The sequence below is a fragment of the Archocentrus centrarchus genome, chromosome 22 (genome assembly GCF_007364275.1).
Source record: "Archocentrus centrarchus isolate MPI-CPG fArcCen1 chromosome 22, fArcCen1, whole genome shotgun sequence".
In the NCBI taxonomy this organism is placed as follows: domain Eukaryota; kingdom Metazoa; phylum Chordata; class Actinopteri; order Cichliformes; family Cichlidae; genus Archocentrus; species Archocentrus centrarchus.
The window spans coordinates 21,081,948-21,098,601 of record NC_044367.1 but is presented as its reverse complement, the minus strand read 5'-3'; the positions used below and the strand labels follow the sequence as shown (position 1 = coordinate 21,098,601).

At 39.2% G+C, this 16,654-nt stretch overlaps 1 protein-coding gene across 2 annotated transcripts; it reads left to right on the top strand.

The window, feature by feature from the left end:
- The first annotated feature begins 16 nt into the window (after nucleotides 1-16).
- On the top strand, nucleotides 17-16,526 carry capn3a (calpain 3a, (p94)). Of its 2 annotated transcripts, none has more exons than XM_030719186.1 (21): nucleotides 17-423; nucleotides 888-957; nucleotides 1,676-1,794; nucleotides 3,237-3,370; nucleotides 3,740-3,908; nucleotides 4,283-4,366; nucleotides 4,568-4,662; nucleotides 4,802-4,879; nucleotides 4,962-5,122; nucleotides 5,330-5,499; nucleotides 5,673-5,684; nucleotides 5,891-6,099; nucleotides 9,177-9,213; nucleotides 9,502-9,579; nucleotides 9,740-9,797; nucleotides 11,481-11,545; nucleotides 11,905-11,973; nucleotides 12,086-12,161; nucleotides 14,257-14,373; nucleotides 15,346-15,404; nucleotides 15,527-16,526. In XM_030719186.1, exons 1-21 carry the CDS (start codon nucleotides 172-174, stop codon nucleotides 15,551-15,553), a joined length of 2,139 nt encoding a protein of 712 aa, XP_030575046.1. In that variant the 5' UTR covers nucleotides 17-171; the 3' UTR covers nucleotides 15,554-16,526. The 2 variants fall into 2 exon arrangements, with proteins under 2 accessions (XP_030575046.1, XP_030575045.1); XM_030719185.1 differs by having other exon boundaries at nucleotides 11,481-11,554.
- The last annotated feature ends 128 nt before the right edge of the window (nucleotides 16,527-16,654 follow it).

Genomic DNA, 16,654 nt, shown 5'->3' with positions numbered 1-16,654 from the left:
GCATTTGCACCTACCTTGTGACGAAGAGGGGGGTGTGGACGTCACACCAAGAGAGAGCCAATCACATATTAGCTGTTTGGATTTATGCCAGGCCTTTAGGCTTGTAAGACTTTAGTACAAGTGGCAAAAGCCAGTTTTTTCAAAAAAAAAAAAAAAAAAGTCTGAGACGAGATGCCTTATACACCGTCGGGCTTTTTTTGCGACCGGTTGATCCGGGAACGAGAGAGGAGAGATGGGGAAGGATCTTTGAACAAGCCCCTCCGCTTCAACGGCCAGGATTATAACAACCTAAGACAGGAGTGCCTTCAGAGGAAGACCTTGTTTGAGGATGAGACTTTTCCGGCCACTGTGGAGTCTCTGGGCTTCAAGGAGCTGGGACACAAGTCCAACAAGGTCAAGAACATCGTCTGGAAGAGGCCCAAGGTAGGATGGGGACTCTGTTGGTACACAGAGAGGCACGCTCAAGTTAAATAAAGGGGATGGACACACATGTGGGAGGTGGGACATTATTTTCGATACACAGCAAATCAAACCTGCAAGGAAAAAGTGCATTTTTCCAACCAGAAAAGGGATTATATTATGGTGAAAATTGTGTACTGCTGTGGAAATTTACCTGGAGATGGGATGAAATACTCCCCACCAGTTCTACTTGGATGAAATGGAATTAATGTACTCCATTTCCACACAAACTCTTAGTGATTATGTCTGTTTCATGTTTTCTGGTTCAATTTCTCTAATGGATGTTTTGCCAGTTATTCAGAGACACGTTGACAGTACGCGGAGAATACAACAGCCCTACCACTCAGAGAATCAGATACATAATGGCTATAGGAGCTAATTCTTGTTCCTATTTAAACTCAAGTAAACTCTGTGTTTATTCTCTGCAGGAAATCTGTGAGAACCCTCAGTTCATCGTTGGAGGAGCCAGTAGGACAGACATCTGCCAGGGAGATCTAGGTAAATTATGGTTCTAGCATTTTAGGCATGCAGGTAGATCACAAGACTGAATAACACGATAATCTCTTTATTATGTGAAGTGAGCGTTTTAATAAAATTCAAAAGAGGGAGTTCATTTCAATTTCTTTTCAGCAAACTACACTGAAATAGCTTCTGATTTTTGACAGGTTTGGGACGAGTATAACAGCAAACTTCATTAACAGGGTAGCAAAATATCCCAGCGATCCCCTCCACACGGCCTCTCAGCCTGCAGTGGCCTCCCCATATTGTGCTTACTCTTTTGGAAGGGAATCCATCCAGCAGCGCTTCTCATTGTTGTTTTGTTCAGACAGCAAATAAAGGGGACCAAAGGGACAAAGGTCCTGGCAGACGCTGTTAATGCTAAAAACTTACATTGTTCACAGCCCAGCAGCAAACACCCCGTTACACACCTGGACGAATTAAAAAAACACAAAGATCAGCACTCAGCAGTGATTTTTTTACTCCTGCAAAACAAAACAAAAGATGTCCAGGAGAGAATTTCCTGTCAGTGTTTGGTTTTAGAGATCCCACCACTGTCAAAAGGCATTTTACATAGACCAGTCTTGTAAAATTTAGAAAAAGGTGTTTGTTTTTTTCCTCACAGTTTGAAGTGCACTGGAGCAGATTTTGAAATCACATTTAGGAGCGGAATAGATGTTTTAAAAAACCATAATTATGAGTCATTTTCTGTGTCCAGGTGACTGTTGGCTGCTGGCTGCTATCGCCTGTCTCACCCTGAATGAGAAGCTTCTGTACCGAGTGATTCCCCCAGAGCAAAGCTTTTCAGAGGGCTATGCTGGAATTTTCCACTTCCAGGTCAGAACCACCCTGAACTTATTTAAACAATACACTTGGTTGAAAATTGTAATAATAATAATAATGACAGCAACTTTATTTGTATATCACTTTTTAAAACACACAAAATGCTTTACAGTTTGGATAAAACCACACATTAAAGATAAGTGTGCATGTCCCAGCATAACAGATGCACAGTCATACATTCATTCCTGCATACGTACTTCCACACGCTCATTAGGTGTGAACCATAGCCAACAATAATAGGCAAAAGATTAAGGAAAGCTATAAAAGTGAGTTTTCAGCAGCTATTTAAAACAAATCACTGATTCAGCCGACTTGATGGACTGAGGAAGGCTGTTTCAAAGTTTAGGAGCTACAACCTCAAAAGCGCAGTCACCTCTGGATTAAAAATTTGAACGTGGAACAGTTAAAAGATGCCGTTCAGATGATCTGAGAGCCTGACTGCTGGAATATGGCTTGAGTTGCTCTGCTATATGTGAATATATAAGAATCTGGCCGTGTAGGGTTTTATAGCACAAAGACAACATAGTAAAAATGTTATTGTTTTTTTGAAAAACTGTGCTTTGCTACTTTTATGGTGCATGGGAAACAAAAGACAAAAATATCATCTCGTATTTTAGCTCATATCTGAGTTCATCCGATAGCGCCAGCCTGTGAAATTTTCCTGGCTAGAAGCCTGTCTTCACTCTCATCAAAATACAAGAGAAAGTGATGTATTTTCCTGAAAATTTGATTAAAAAAAAACATAACACAGGCTGTTGGCTATAAATTGCTAATACTACCCAGTCATATATAAGTTCTAATGGCAGTATGTGCCCCACTTGCCATCGGGACACAAACTTCAGTACAAGAGCAGTAAATTTAGGTCAGAGTAATGAGCAACATCACAAACTAACCACCTCCTATTACCAGTTTTAATTCACTTTTTATATAAATAAATATATTTATGTAAATATGTAACTAGTAATTTCAAACTGAAGATAAAACACTGCCATGCAGGAAAAACAAACAAACAAAAACAAAGTAATGCAGACAAAAACCAGAAACAACACTAAACATCACCAACACTGTGTTGAAGAAGACACTAATGTGTTGCTGGCATCAACTTCACAAACTAGTATATGTTTTCAAAAAACATTCAAATTTCACATTCTGTTTTATTTACATTCTCCACAGTGTCCCACTTTATTTGGTCTTTTTTAGATTTAAAGATGAATTAATTAGAAAAGAAAAGAATTGGAAGATTTCCCAAGAATGAAAATAATCATTTTTTGCAGACCTGGGGGGCCATTTAGGATTTCTCAGAACTTAAAAGATTCCTGGCAGCACTTGTTAATGTTAATTTGTGTGAAGTTGAAGAAGCATCATTGTCCTCCGGTTCATTTTAACACTTAATTCTCGGGAATGTTTCTCCTCCCTGATGTCCTTCTGCTCATCAGTTTTGGCGTTATGGTGACTGGGTGGATGTCATCATCGATGACCGCATCCCAACTTTCAACAACCAGCTGGTCTTCACCAAGTCCGCTGAGAGGAATGAGTTCTGGAGCGCCCTGCTGGAGAAGGCCTATGCCAAGTGAGTGTCTTTATGCTCGAGTGGAGGATATCAGAGCATAAAGTTCTTTGTGGTAGTTTTATTCAATAGTACTTAGCTCAGATCACCATATCATATTAACACAGTATAATAGATCTTTATATTCACTCCCATTTTGTAGGAATGACAGCTCGGTCACACTCAGCAGGTTGTTACTGAATTGTGGCTTCATCGTTTAAACATTCTGTTAAATGTGTTTGGCAAATATTATATATCCTTTTATACAAAACTAACTTCATAAAATTAATTTAAGGGCTTTGTGTATTGTATCTAAGTTGCACAGATAAGGTATGTCTAAATGGATAAAAACTAAATATAACATCTATGCTCTCTCCTCTCTCTATTTTCCAGGCTGCATGGTTCTTACGAGGCCCTGAAGGGTGGAAACACCACTGAGGCCATGGAAGATTTCACTGGTGGAGTCACTGAGTTCTATGAGATGAAAGAGGCTCCCAAAGAACTCTACAAGATAATGAAGAAAGCTCTGGAGAGAGGTTCACTCATGGGCTGCTCCATCGATGTGAGACATTATTATTCCCTCCACAGCTCAGCATGTCTTGATAAATTTGCATTGAAGTGGCTGATGCACCTTGTTGTGTTTGCATTGTCGTAGTTTGATTTTATATTTTAAAGGAATGCGTCACAGACTCGCTCATGTCTTTTACATTTCGAAGTCTACTCCACTGTGAAAAGCACCTAGTCAGGGTGTGTTGTTTACAGCCTGCAGTACCTTACCTTCAGCCACCAGGTGTCAGCAAATTAAAGCAAGATTTTCAGCTGCTATTAGGCTCCTCACTCAGAAATGTCATCCTGCAAATTTGTGATGTTGCTGGTATTTTTTCTTTTTTCTTCTTCTTGTTTTATCTTCATTAAATCTGTTTTATTTATCTGCAGTCTTTGGTTCCTGCTCGCTTTGAGACTCGTACAGTGACGGGACTTGTGAAGGGTCATGCTTACTCTGTGACAGCAGTGGACGAGGTAAAGCAGTGTGTTTTGTGCAGTGAGACTACTTTGTATAATGGAGACCTGCTCAGCAAGCCACCAACTGGAACAACACAATAATACGACTGTACACTTGGAAGCCATGAATGCTGCATTGAGCAAAACAGTAAGATGATGTGATGACGCTCATATTAAATCTGAGGGTCTCCCTGTATGCAACTTTGTGTATTACCACAGTGCCGACCATCTCAGCACAAGGACTCTAAAGTTCGTCTGGTGCGTCTCAGGAACCCGTGGGGTCAGGTGGAATGGAATGGTCCCTGGAGTGACAAGTAAGGAATTTTAACCATCTCTTGATGCAATTAAATATTTTATTTTCAACCCTATTTTAGCAATAGGTTCACTATTTTATTTTATTTTTACTATTGTAACTTTAGACTATTTTATTATATCTGACATTTTCCCCAACAGCTCCAAGGAGTGGGCCACACTTTCTAAGGCTGAAAAGGAGAAGCTTCAGCACCAAAGTGCCGAGGATGGAGAGTTCTGGTAAGTGACATAAGGCATTTACCAATTTCACCGTAGCTGTCAGAATCCATAATCTGTCCTGATTGCTTTTATTCACGTCCAGGATGTCATTCGAGGACTTTAAAAAGAACTACACCAAGATTGAGATCTGTAACCTCACCCCTGATGCCCTGGAGGATGATAAGATCCACAAGTGGACGGTTTCTGTGAATGAGGGGCGCTGGGTGAGAGGCTGCTCCGCTGGAGGCTGCAGGAACTATCCTGGTAATCTCACAGGAGAACAAAGAGTGGTCTTTCACTTTACTGAAGAATTATAAACCTTTTTTTTTTCCCCTAAATACTTAAAGAACCCGACTGTCTTCTTCTTAAATGGTGCATTTGTTATTTACAGTACAAAACATGAAAACTAAAAATAATTTTGGACAATTAATTTCAGTAAGAACCAGAAAATAGTAACCAACTCTCTTGCAGACACTTTCTGGACCAACCCGCAGTACCGCCTTCGCCTGCTGGAGGAGGATGATGATCCTGAGGACAATGAGGTGGCCTGCACCTTTGTGGTAGCGCTGATGCAGAAGAACAGAAGGAAAGAGCGGAAGATGGGAGCCAACCTCTTCACAATCGGATTCGCCATTTATGAGGTGTTCCCTTTGGTTCTTAATCACCATTCAAAGTCAGTTCCATTCCCTAGCATCTGTTGCTAATTTAATTTTAGGGTTTTCCTTTCTTGTTTTTTGTTGGTTTTTTTTGGCAGACAAGTATATTTGATTTTGCTCTAGTTAAAATTGCTGATGTTGCTTCTTTTTCTCGGCAGGTGCCAAAGGAGGTAAGGAAGGCATGAATGGGATTCTCAGACTGGAACAGGAGTTTGCAAGTTAATTCCACCCAACACTTTATATTTCCATATCCATGCCTCCACTTTCCAATGTCATCACCCACTTTTAAACAGTAGTGCTTCACTTTAGCTTTGAGGGGAATCTTCTGTTTTATTTTGCATTTCTTGCTCTTTACATTGTGCCTATCCTATTCCAGATGCATGGAAACAAGCAGCACATGCAGAAGGATTTCTTTCTATACAACTCCTCCAAGGCCCGCTGTAAGTCCTACATCAACCTGCGCGAGGTGACCCAGCGGTTCCGCCTGAGCCCCGGCGAGTACGTCATCGTCCCCTCCACGTATGAGCCACATCAGGAGGGAGAGTTCATTCTGCGAGTCTTCTCTGAAAAGAAGAACACCTCAGAGTGAGTGGGTGAGGGTGATCAGGGTGGCCTAAGATGCCATGAGGTGGGAATGGGTATATATTCTAGTTTTCCTTCTAGCATTATACAGAATTGTAGTTAGATATGTTCTAACCTTTTGCTTCAGTGACATTGATTTTATATTTCTTAGTAGGGCTGGGTATTGGAATACAATGTGTTGGCTTTTGGCTTAGATAGTTATTTATCAACCTGTTCTCATTACCAGGGCATCAACAATGCTTTGTCAAAGCAGTCTTTAATAACTCGGGCAAGGTTTAATCTTTACGGCAATAATAATCTTGTCACACATGCATTATTATCACATGAACCCATTATATTAATAAGGGTTAAAATATATTAAGAAGTATACAAAAAAAATGAAAATAAATTAAATTAAATTAATTATATTGTAGCATCCACATGAAGCTCAAGAGGATGCTTTGAATTTGAATACTTCTGGGCTCTGTTCTACATATCCAGGTTATCTTTCTGTATGTATTCACTTACCCTAACCTCAGGAGTCAGGATAAGCAGTCACATGAAGCTGGTTATTTGACCAACCATAATTTTGGATAAGTGTATCAGCAGCATAGCAGCTGAGTTTACAAAGGAAGATAAAACTATAATATTTGAAAAATATAGAGGTCAAACACAATGCAGACTGAAGGCAACATACTGTAGCTGCTGCAGACAAAGCAGTGGGGTGAGTGCATGTGAAGCACTGTAGAGTAGTATTAAAAGCACTGTATGAATGCACAAGTGCTTCAAACACTTTGGTTAGTAGGTCTGCACAAGATCTACTATTTTAATAAAGTTTAGCCTATTTGAAACCAGGATAGGAAGCCAAATGCTTTCTGGGTGTGTAAGTGAACAGGTTTAAAAATATCACAACTCTATCATTAAGACACAGGAGACCATGTGCAATCATGGAGAGCACACATGGAGAATTGATGGTGTTTAATGATCTGAGAGTAAACACTAAATATAAAAACAGAATTCAAACTTTAGTCTACATGCAAATTTGATATAAGATCAGCAAGTACAAATAAGTGGCCTGTTGATGAATCATATTTTCAAGCTTATAGAGCAATAAAATTGTAAAATTTTTGGAACCAACAGAAAAAAAAAGAGAAAAAAAAAAAACCCCAATAAAGTTGCATCTAAGAATACTGATACTCATTAGGGAAAACACAAAGACTTCTGATGCTATTGAAAAACTTTAGACCCTCCTACTCTCCATGCACAGAGGTCTAAGAGACCTTCCAGGAATGCTGATACGTTTTTCCAGAGAACTGATTGGTCAGTAGGTGGTGTTCTCTATAGTCTCTCACTCAGAGAACCAAGGTTACAACGTAACTGTACGATTTCATACTTGTTACCATGGCAATATACCCTGGTGAGAAGTAGTAGGCCTCATAATACAGAAAACCTAAGGTTATCCCTGATCCCAAATAGTTAAAATACTTTGAAGGGCTGCAACTAGCAAATATTTTACTGTTATATAAATGACATAAAAATATATGGGAAAGTATAATTTTCAAAGTCTGACCAGCAGGCCCACACATTGGTAATCATCAATATGTTGATTTTACTATCATATCACACAAAGAAGTACACATGAGAAGGAAGAAGCTGTAAATTTGAGGAAATTTTTCCCTTATATTTTTTTAAATTTTATGTTCTGTGGATAAACAGTTTAAATAATACTGTCAAATGTTCCCAATAAATGCCTACTTTGTTGCATGTGCAGAAGTAAGTTCTAGGCACATGATTTTGTTTAGGACTACACTAACTTCATTGCATCAGGAAAGGGGAGACTGCAGAGGGCCAAAAGCAGGATGCTGGAAAAGTCCACAATGAACAGGCCAAAAATGTGCCCATCAACTAAACCAGTCATAAAGATCGTGCACGCACACACACAAAGAAGCCAAACAGCCAATGCTCTGATAAGCAGCCATTTATACACTGAGGTCTCATTAGCTACCAAAAAACAGGTGAATACAGTTAACACAGGTGACAGTAATCAGGCAATCAGGGGAAGACAGAGACAGAACCTAGCTTTCAAAGTAAAACGGACTCAGCATGGATAAAAGAAGTCTAACATCAAATGTGAAAACAGGAAAATAGTCATTTTAAAAGAGGGTTTAGCTGTCGTCATCGTCACTACATTTTTCCGCACTCATTTGACATTTATGCATTTCAAAAGAAGCCTGGCACAAACTAATACCGATAAAATTACAACAATACCCAGCCCGCCTGTATGTGTAGTTAGGGGTATCTTAAGTTTCTGAGGCATTTCTCTACCCTATGTGTACATTTTCCAGTGCAGGTTTGTGTGTCTGTTAATGAGGGTGGGATTTTGTCGGAGTGCTTGGTGGGTGGGGCACAAACCACCAAGAACAAACAATTTTAACGGCGATTTGATTTGTAGAATTGGAAGAAATCGGCCCGAGTTCGAAGCTGTTATGGAATCTTTTTTAGGACAAGCGTCTTCAGATTTGGGGACGATCTGGTAAACTTTCTAAATATTCAATACTGCATACTCAAGCCTCAGCAAACCTCCGTATCCCGCCCCCAACCCCCCTGCTGCCCAGAGGACCACACAGCATGCAAAGCCAGCCTGCACTCTGATGGACCCGGACCTGGGTGTGACTCAGACTGTGGGACAGATGGCCTTTGAATTACCCAACATGCCTTTAGATCATAGCTTTCAATGACACCATTTGTTATTCAGGTCACAAATTAACTAAACTAACTAAAAATGGAAAGTTCTGGTAAGTGACAATCAAGCGTACCCAAAACAAGAGCAATCAGGAAGAAAAACACTTGACTGGCAGAAGCAGCAGGTGGTACAAAACTAACCCAGCTTTATTTAAGTGCAATGTGACTTTGGGACGATAAGCCTTTATAAGCCAGTATAATAAAGCTGACAACTCAACACATCAGCATCATTTATTGGCTTTCTGTTCAAAATTCAATGAGAATAAATTTGATAGCTGCAGTAAAAAGAGTACAGGCTTATGGTCCAGGTGAGATGATGATGTCACTATGGTGACTGCTGTTTGTTCGTCTTCACTCAGGGAGATAGAGAACAGGATCGAGGCTGACCATCCAGTGGTAAGTGTCTTCTTAGTTTTCCAGAGTTTGCTGAAGCTACTGCAGCAAAGGGATTTCTCAATATCTTGACATTTCTCTATTAAGTATACCTGAATTGTCTGATTCCTTTGAAAGAAAGAAGCTGCAGCAGGTTTCAACTGCTCTACTTTATCTTATTTTATTCTAGAAATATGGGTGTAGCCAGTTTGGCATACAAACTAAGTTAGTAATTTAAAAAAGTAAATACTTTGGAAAGGATCAACTTGAGAGTTTTCCCTTGTTTTCCTTTGTGGCTCCACAATGCCTCAGCCGGCACCAGCCTCAGCGGGGGAAGAGAGCGAGGAGGACCAGCAGTTCCGGACTATTTTTCAGGAGATAGCCGGCGAGGTCAGTACAGAAAGACAAGGAGTTTGGCTTTAATTAAAAAAAAAATAACCATTTTGTTTTTTCAGCAGCAATAACAGAAAACGAAGTGATTGCTGTACTTTGGAAAGTTATTTCCTCTCTCTTCTTTATTGGGGTCCTGCTCTGCTCTGCTCTCACACAGGACATGGAAATATCAGCCAACGAACTGAGAAATGTTCTCAACAGAGTGATCACCAAACGTAAGTCAAGTCTGATAAGCTGAACTGCACTGTTTCACACACTGCATCCGCAGATGCATGAGGCAAGTATAGAGACACTGAGACAAAGTATTTATACACATGAGAGTAATAGGTGAATTGAACACATGAGGGCAATGAGAGGAGGGTAAAACCCATCCATCATCCATCTTCTTCCACTTATCCTTGCACGAAGAAGTAAAATTAAATCCAAGACACAAGAGACAAATGACTACCAAAATAAAGCAGGATTCAACTAACAAATACAGAGGTTACACACACATATACACAGCACCTTTCCAATAAGGGAAACACTGGGGAAGGCTAGGAAACCTATACAAGTATCTCATAATGACTAAAAGCATGAAAATAACAGAAAAGCTCTAACAATCCAAAGAAATTCTAATAAACAAAAGCACAAAATTTCAGGATCATGACACACATTATATTAACAACTAAGGTAATTACTGGATGCATACAGAACACATCTTACTGGAAATGAGGCTGTTTTTATGTCAGATTTTTGCTATAGAATTATTGTAGTAAAACAAAAATAGTAACTATGAAATACAGCATATATTAAAAACTGTGCTGTCAGTGAGATTCATTTTTAACTTGTGTGTTTGCAGACTGTGATTTGTAGTGAGAGTAGGGAGCGGGTTGAGCAGGTTGGAGACAATGTTAGAGAGACAAGGCTGAGATGGTTTGGACATGTGCAGAGTGATAGTGGATATATTGGACAAAGGATGTTTAAGATGGAGTTGTCAGGTAGGAGGAAAAGAGGAAGACCTCAGAGGAGGTTTATGCATTTAACGAAGCAGGATGTGCAGAGAGTGTTGGTGTGACAGAGGAGGATGCTAGAGACAGGGTGAGATGGAGCCACTGTGGTGACTGCTAAAGGGGGTGTCCAAAAGAAGTTGCCTTTTTGGCAAATGAATAGGATACAATATTATATGATTAGTTTATTGTCTCTCATAAGAGAAAAACATACTGGATTAGACATCTTTTGTATCTGAAAATAGAGGTCTGATCTCCACCTGATCTGAGATCTACAATCATTTCTTCAGTTTTTCATACATGAATGGACAAGTAATGCTCGTCACACCAGTTCACGAGCCTCTCCACTCCGGCTTTATGGCTGGAAATGTCAGCGTTACTTGTGAGTAAACTGAGAATAAGGTTTCCAACACACTGGTCAGACTAGGAGCTAGCACACTAATTTGTATACAGAGCACACAAAAAAAGGAGAACTAGTGCCAATGTGCTACTTACCCTTATGTTAGAAAGAGCAATATTAAATTTCACTTGTTGTATTTGATAAAAAGTAGAATTGGTCCAGCTAAAGGATTAACTTTTAGCTGGCCAATTTTCTATGCAGAATATTTGGTTAAATCATATGAAAAGCAGAATTAAGAGCATTAAAGTGCATTATTGTAGAAATGATGTTACTTGTGCTTCTTTTATAGGTAAATCAATATAGCAGAAAATCGCAAAAAAATAACAATGCCACAATTATTTACAATATCATTATATGTCATGTTATTGTGACACTGCTTACTGGAAGATAAATTTAAAGATAAAAATATTTTATCTGCTTGAGAGTGAGTGCTTAAAGACCAAAGACCAATAGCGGCCTGCTCTCTTTACTTGTCCTCTAAGTGTTTTCACTCTGTCTGTGTTCCCCAGATAAGGACCTGAAGACTGAGGGCTTCAGCCTGGAGAGCTGCAGGAGCATGATTGCTCTGATGGACGTATCCTTTGTATCGAGTGCCTCGGGCTGGCTGTGTTGTCTATAGGAGGCACAACCTGCCGAGACCCATGGCAGGGTCTGTGATGGATGCTCACGGCGCCTAGGCCTCATTTCAACTATAAAAAAACAGTGACGTTTGCTTTTAACCTCTGACTTTATGAGGGTTTAAGCAGAGTGTGTTTATTTCTGGCCGTTTATGATTGTTACACCACTCAAATGTGACAATTATATTATTTTATGTGAAAATACAGTGTGTATATGGCTCATAAAGGCAATACTGAGACACAAAGACAGATATTTTTTCTGAGTTGGCGTGGACTGACATGTTACACCATTTTAGTCTTAACTGTGTCTCCTCAGATGGATGGGACAGGTAGACTCAACCTTCAGGAGTTCAGGCATCTGTGGAATAAGATCAAACAGTGGCAGGTGGGAAAACAGGTTTAATTTTTTTATAATATAAGAAATTTCAGAATCATTCTTTAATAAGCTTCCTCTTAGTTTATTGATATACATACAAATCATAGCTGCTTTCTTTCAGGGAATTTTTAAACACTATAACACCGACCAGTCTGGCATCAACAGTTATGAGATGAGGAATGCTGTCAATGATGCAGGTAATAACACATAAAATGCAAATGCAGTGCAAAAGTATTGAGCCACAACTCATTTCTTTATATTTTGCTTCCAAAGGGTCAGACTTGTAATTTTTTAAAGTGAACCTGAGCAATAGTTCTCCAGGCTTTATGAAGGCCTTTCAAAGTTTTTCTTTGGACATTGGCTGATTTTTCATAAATTTTCAGTCCAGTCCTTTTACCTGATCATTTTCAGGGGAATGATTTTTTTTTCTTTGTTTATTAAGCCAATTAAGACTGACCTATAAGTCTTTCAAGCATGAAAAGGCACCTAACTTAAGGCATGAACCAGACAATTTATCAAACACCTATTTTACCAATTGCCAATTACCAATAATTTAAAATTTACCAATTTAAAATTATATCTTTAGGTACTTTGTTACTAGCTGCCTATCACAAAAGCACATCTGTTCCAGTTTTTTTGTTGAATCTCCATAAAAGAATAAAATATTTTTTCACAGGGTGATTCCCAAAGAGCTATTAGCAGAAAATTTAAATAGGAGATGAACAGTGTCTGAAAGTCATGTCCTTAAGAAATACTAAAGAATCCAGCCTAACACAGGACCTGAGAGATGCCTCTGGGCCTGCAGCCGATCCATCTACTGTTCACTGAAGCCCCATAAGAAATGGTTTCAGTGGAAGGGTGGCTGTGAAGAAGCCATTCTTAAGGAAGGGATACAGAAAATGCTGAGGTATGCCAAATTATGCAGAAACTGGACTGAAAATTAGTGACAACAGGTCTGATGGAGTGATGAAGTTTAAATTGTCGTCAACATGTCAAGAGGAGATCAGGAGAGAGGCACAATAGTGAGTGTCTACAACCATCTGTAAAACACAGTGGAGGCTTTGTTGTGATTTAGGGCTCCATTTCAGGTGGTGGTGTTGGGGATTTTTTCAAAATTGATGAAAATATGAAGACAGAAATGTACGATCAGATTTCGACCCACCATGCAATACAATCTGAAAAGCATCCCATTGACAACAGCTTTTTTTTCCCAGCATGATAGTGATCCCAAACACACTGCCAATGCAGTAAAAAGGTAATGCTATCGGTCATGGATTGGCCTCCCCAGAGCCTGAACCTCAATATTATTGAAGCAGTGTGGGATCATCTTGACAGTGAACAGAACAGCATCCAAAGAAGAACTTTGAATGTCCTTCAGAGAACTAATCCTGAAGACTGGAAAGCTGCCTAAGAGAGTTCAGGCTGTGCTGGTCATACCAAATATTAACTTTCAAGCTTGTTAGAATTGTACAAACTCTGTTTTTGCCTCATATCCTGTGTTTCTATCTATGTTTGTGCATGTTTCAATAAATTCTTGCACCTATTTCCCATTTTCCAAGCAAAATATAAAGAAATGAGGGGCAGCTCAAGCACAAAATATGTTAGTATGTTATGTTAGAATTGGTTAAAGCCACTAAAAACAATGTAAAGCTGTATTTTCAGTTTGTAACACTAATGTTTAAAAAGCATAACCCTGAACTTGATGCATCTAAAAACATGGGGAGTAGTCTTTGAAAGTGGAAGTTAGTAATGGATGTACAGTCCTCAAGCACTTTACTTGTAACACTTGTACTACGTCTTATACAAGTCAAGTCATTCTTAGTAATATAGCACATTTGGAGTTGGAACAAAATGCTCTTCAGTTGAGAAAAATGGATTAAGTGTGCAAGTTTGCAAAAATACACAATATAGGAAGTACAAATAAAACATGGAATATATAATTAAGGAAGAAAGAACTGCATGATTTAAATACAAACACAGGATGTGAATTAAAAATGGGAAAGTTTAAAAGTGCAATCCAAAAATGCTGCCAATATCCTTATTTTAGAAACTTTTTTATGTTTCTTATTAAGGTCACAGCAGATGAGAGCAGTGTATTGGATACGTTCTATCAAATTACATTAGATTGCACAGGTGTCCCAAGAAAAGTGCTCGAGTGCCAACATCACATTTTCTCATTTTTAAATTCAGCTGATGATTTGTTGAGTCTTTGCTGCAGAGGAAATTACAGCTTGAACTCATCCTGTAAATGTCCTTGTCAATGTACAGTCATGTGTCTTATGCCCCGCTCAGGCTTCCGTCTCAACAACCAGCTGTACGACATCATCACCATGCGTTACGCAAACGAGAGCATGAACATCGACTTCGACAGCTTCATCAGCTGTCTGGTCCGGCTTGAAGCCATGTTCAGTAAGTCAGTGAGATGGATTTCACATTTTGTCTGAGATTTTAGAGACTAAAGACCTATTTTTATTTCAGAGGAAGTTTCCAAGGATGTCAAAAAATTCAGTTTGAATTTTGAGAAATTTGTATATATGAGATGAACCATACTTTTATGGTGAAGTAATGAGATATAATTAAAAGACAGTGGGTCTACTTACCTTACCTTAAAGGAAACTTCAATCAAGATACAGCCATGACCAAAAGTTTGCCACTTCAGACTCAGGGCAAGAGGTGGGGTACACCCTGGACAGGTTGCCAATCTGTCACAGGGTAACACATAGAGACAGACACACATTCATGCCTACAGTCAGTTTAGAACCACCAATTAACCTAAATCCACGTTTTTTTTTTTTTACTTTGGGAGAAAACTGGAGTACCCACACAGACACAGAGAGAACATGCAGACTCCATACAGAAAGGCCCCTGACTGGACTCAAACCCAGGACGTTCTTGCTGACAGTGAACCAACAGTGCTAACCACTGCACCACCATGCTACCCTCTTTGCATAAATTAGATTTATGTGCCAATGAAAGTCTTTGAAACTTATGAAATGGTTAAGAATGTTAAAAATAAAAAAATCTGAAAAACTGAAGTGGCACAGAATATAAAACAAAAAATTTATGCTACTGCCCAAACATGGCCATGACTGCACTCTATGCTGTCATGATCCTTAATCACAAAGCAGGGCTATAGGAAGTGAGACCTCACAGATTCAGTCAGTTTGATCAGATTAGATTGTGGTGTCTCTACATACTTTAGTATTTTTATTCAAACTTTTCTTCTGACAGTTGACAGGCCTACTGGATTAGTGAAAACTGCATTTTTAGCATCCAAACAATGTTTCTGAGACTTCCTTGTATTTATTTCTTTTCCTTCTTATGTGAGATAAACCACACTCGTGTTGAATTGCAGCTGCAGTGTGATGTTTCTCTTCTCAGGGGCGTTCCAGGCCTTTGATAAGGACGGAGATGGTACCATCAGACTCAGTGTCCTGGAGGTACGAGTCAAGGCAGAACAGTAGTCTTTGAATAGAAACCACAGATGTATATGTATTTATTTTTAAGTCCAGAACTGATAGCTCTGCAGTCCGATGAACCTCTTCCTTGTGTCCATCTGCAGTGGCTCCAGCTGACCATGTATGCCTAGAAAGGCCAATCTTCTACCAGGTGAGCTCCACTCCACACAAGGACCGGACCTGCCAGCCTTTACCTCAAAACTCAGTGTGCCTGACCACCGTTAGCCTTCATCCACCTCGCCTCAAGCTCCGCTCCTTCTGCTCCAAAATGTATTTTTCATTTGATCTTTTCCATTTTTCTCTCTCTACAGCAGGTCTCAGGCCTTTTGCATTTCCTTCTCTGCCTTTGTCCTCCCATTATCATCAAAATATCAGTCTCGGTCGTAAGCGCTGTTCTGATTTTTTTTTTTTTTTTAAATACATCCTTACCGTAACATTTGTACCATCTCAGGCAACAAACACACACAACCTCTTTTTTTCTGTCATAATACCTCACAGAGCCTTACCCAGCAACCCATCTCTGTACTATTCATATCTCCTGCTAATATCTCCTCCTTCAGCCTCCCTGTGTTTTCTTCTTCTTTTAGCAAACTGAGCAGCAAGGGCTTTCTTCCTGTATTCATTCCAGTGAACTGGGCTCTCTAATGGACAGTGAATAAAAATTGTGAATTACTCACTAACCTGTAAAGATTTCTGATGCAACTAAGAATCTGTACAAGCAAGGCCTAACAAGGATTGAAAATACCACTGTTTCCTCACTGAGGTATTTATTTGCTGATTTTTATTTATTTATTCTTGTAAATTAATCCACCTGGATTTACCATCAGCCTGGAATCAATCACATCTCACCGGCCAGTAAAAAAAAAGTGTTCTCTGGTGGACAAACTCAGGCTTCTTCTGTTCAAGTCAGCTCAAAAACTGTCACATGTGGATGGATGACAAATAAGAAGAAAACTAAGGAGCCAACGAGGTTTTTTTCCAAATTAGAGTTTAAAGATTAAGGCTAATAGGCTGGACTGCAGCTTTGTTTTTTGTGATTTTCCTCTTAAGGCTTTGGTCTAATGAGTGTACTGCATTTTTAACCACTTTAACCAAAAAAATAAATGTGTAATTATTGGTTTGACTGCGTTACCAGTAATTTAGTTGTGAAACTGTGGTGTTTTTAACCTTGAAATGTGCTAGATTTCACTAAATCAAGAAAAAAAAACAAACAGAAATGCAGTTCTTTTTTG

Coding starts and splice junctions, on each gene's coding strand:
- capn3a (XM_030719185.1), top strand. CDS start 172: ATGCCTTATACACCGTCGGGCTTTTTTTGCGACCGGTTGATCCGGGAA. Junction 3,371..3,739: donor CTGGAGAAGGCCTATGCCAA/GTGAGTGTCTTT, acceptor TCTATTTTCCAG/GCTGCATGGTTCTTACGAGG. Junction 9,580..9,739: donor TTCAGGAGATAGCCGGCGAG/GTCAGTACAGAA, acceptor GCTCTCACACAG/GACATGGAAATATCAGCCAA.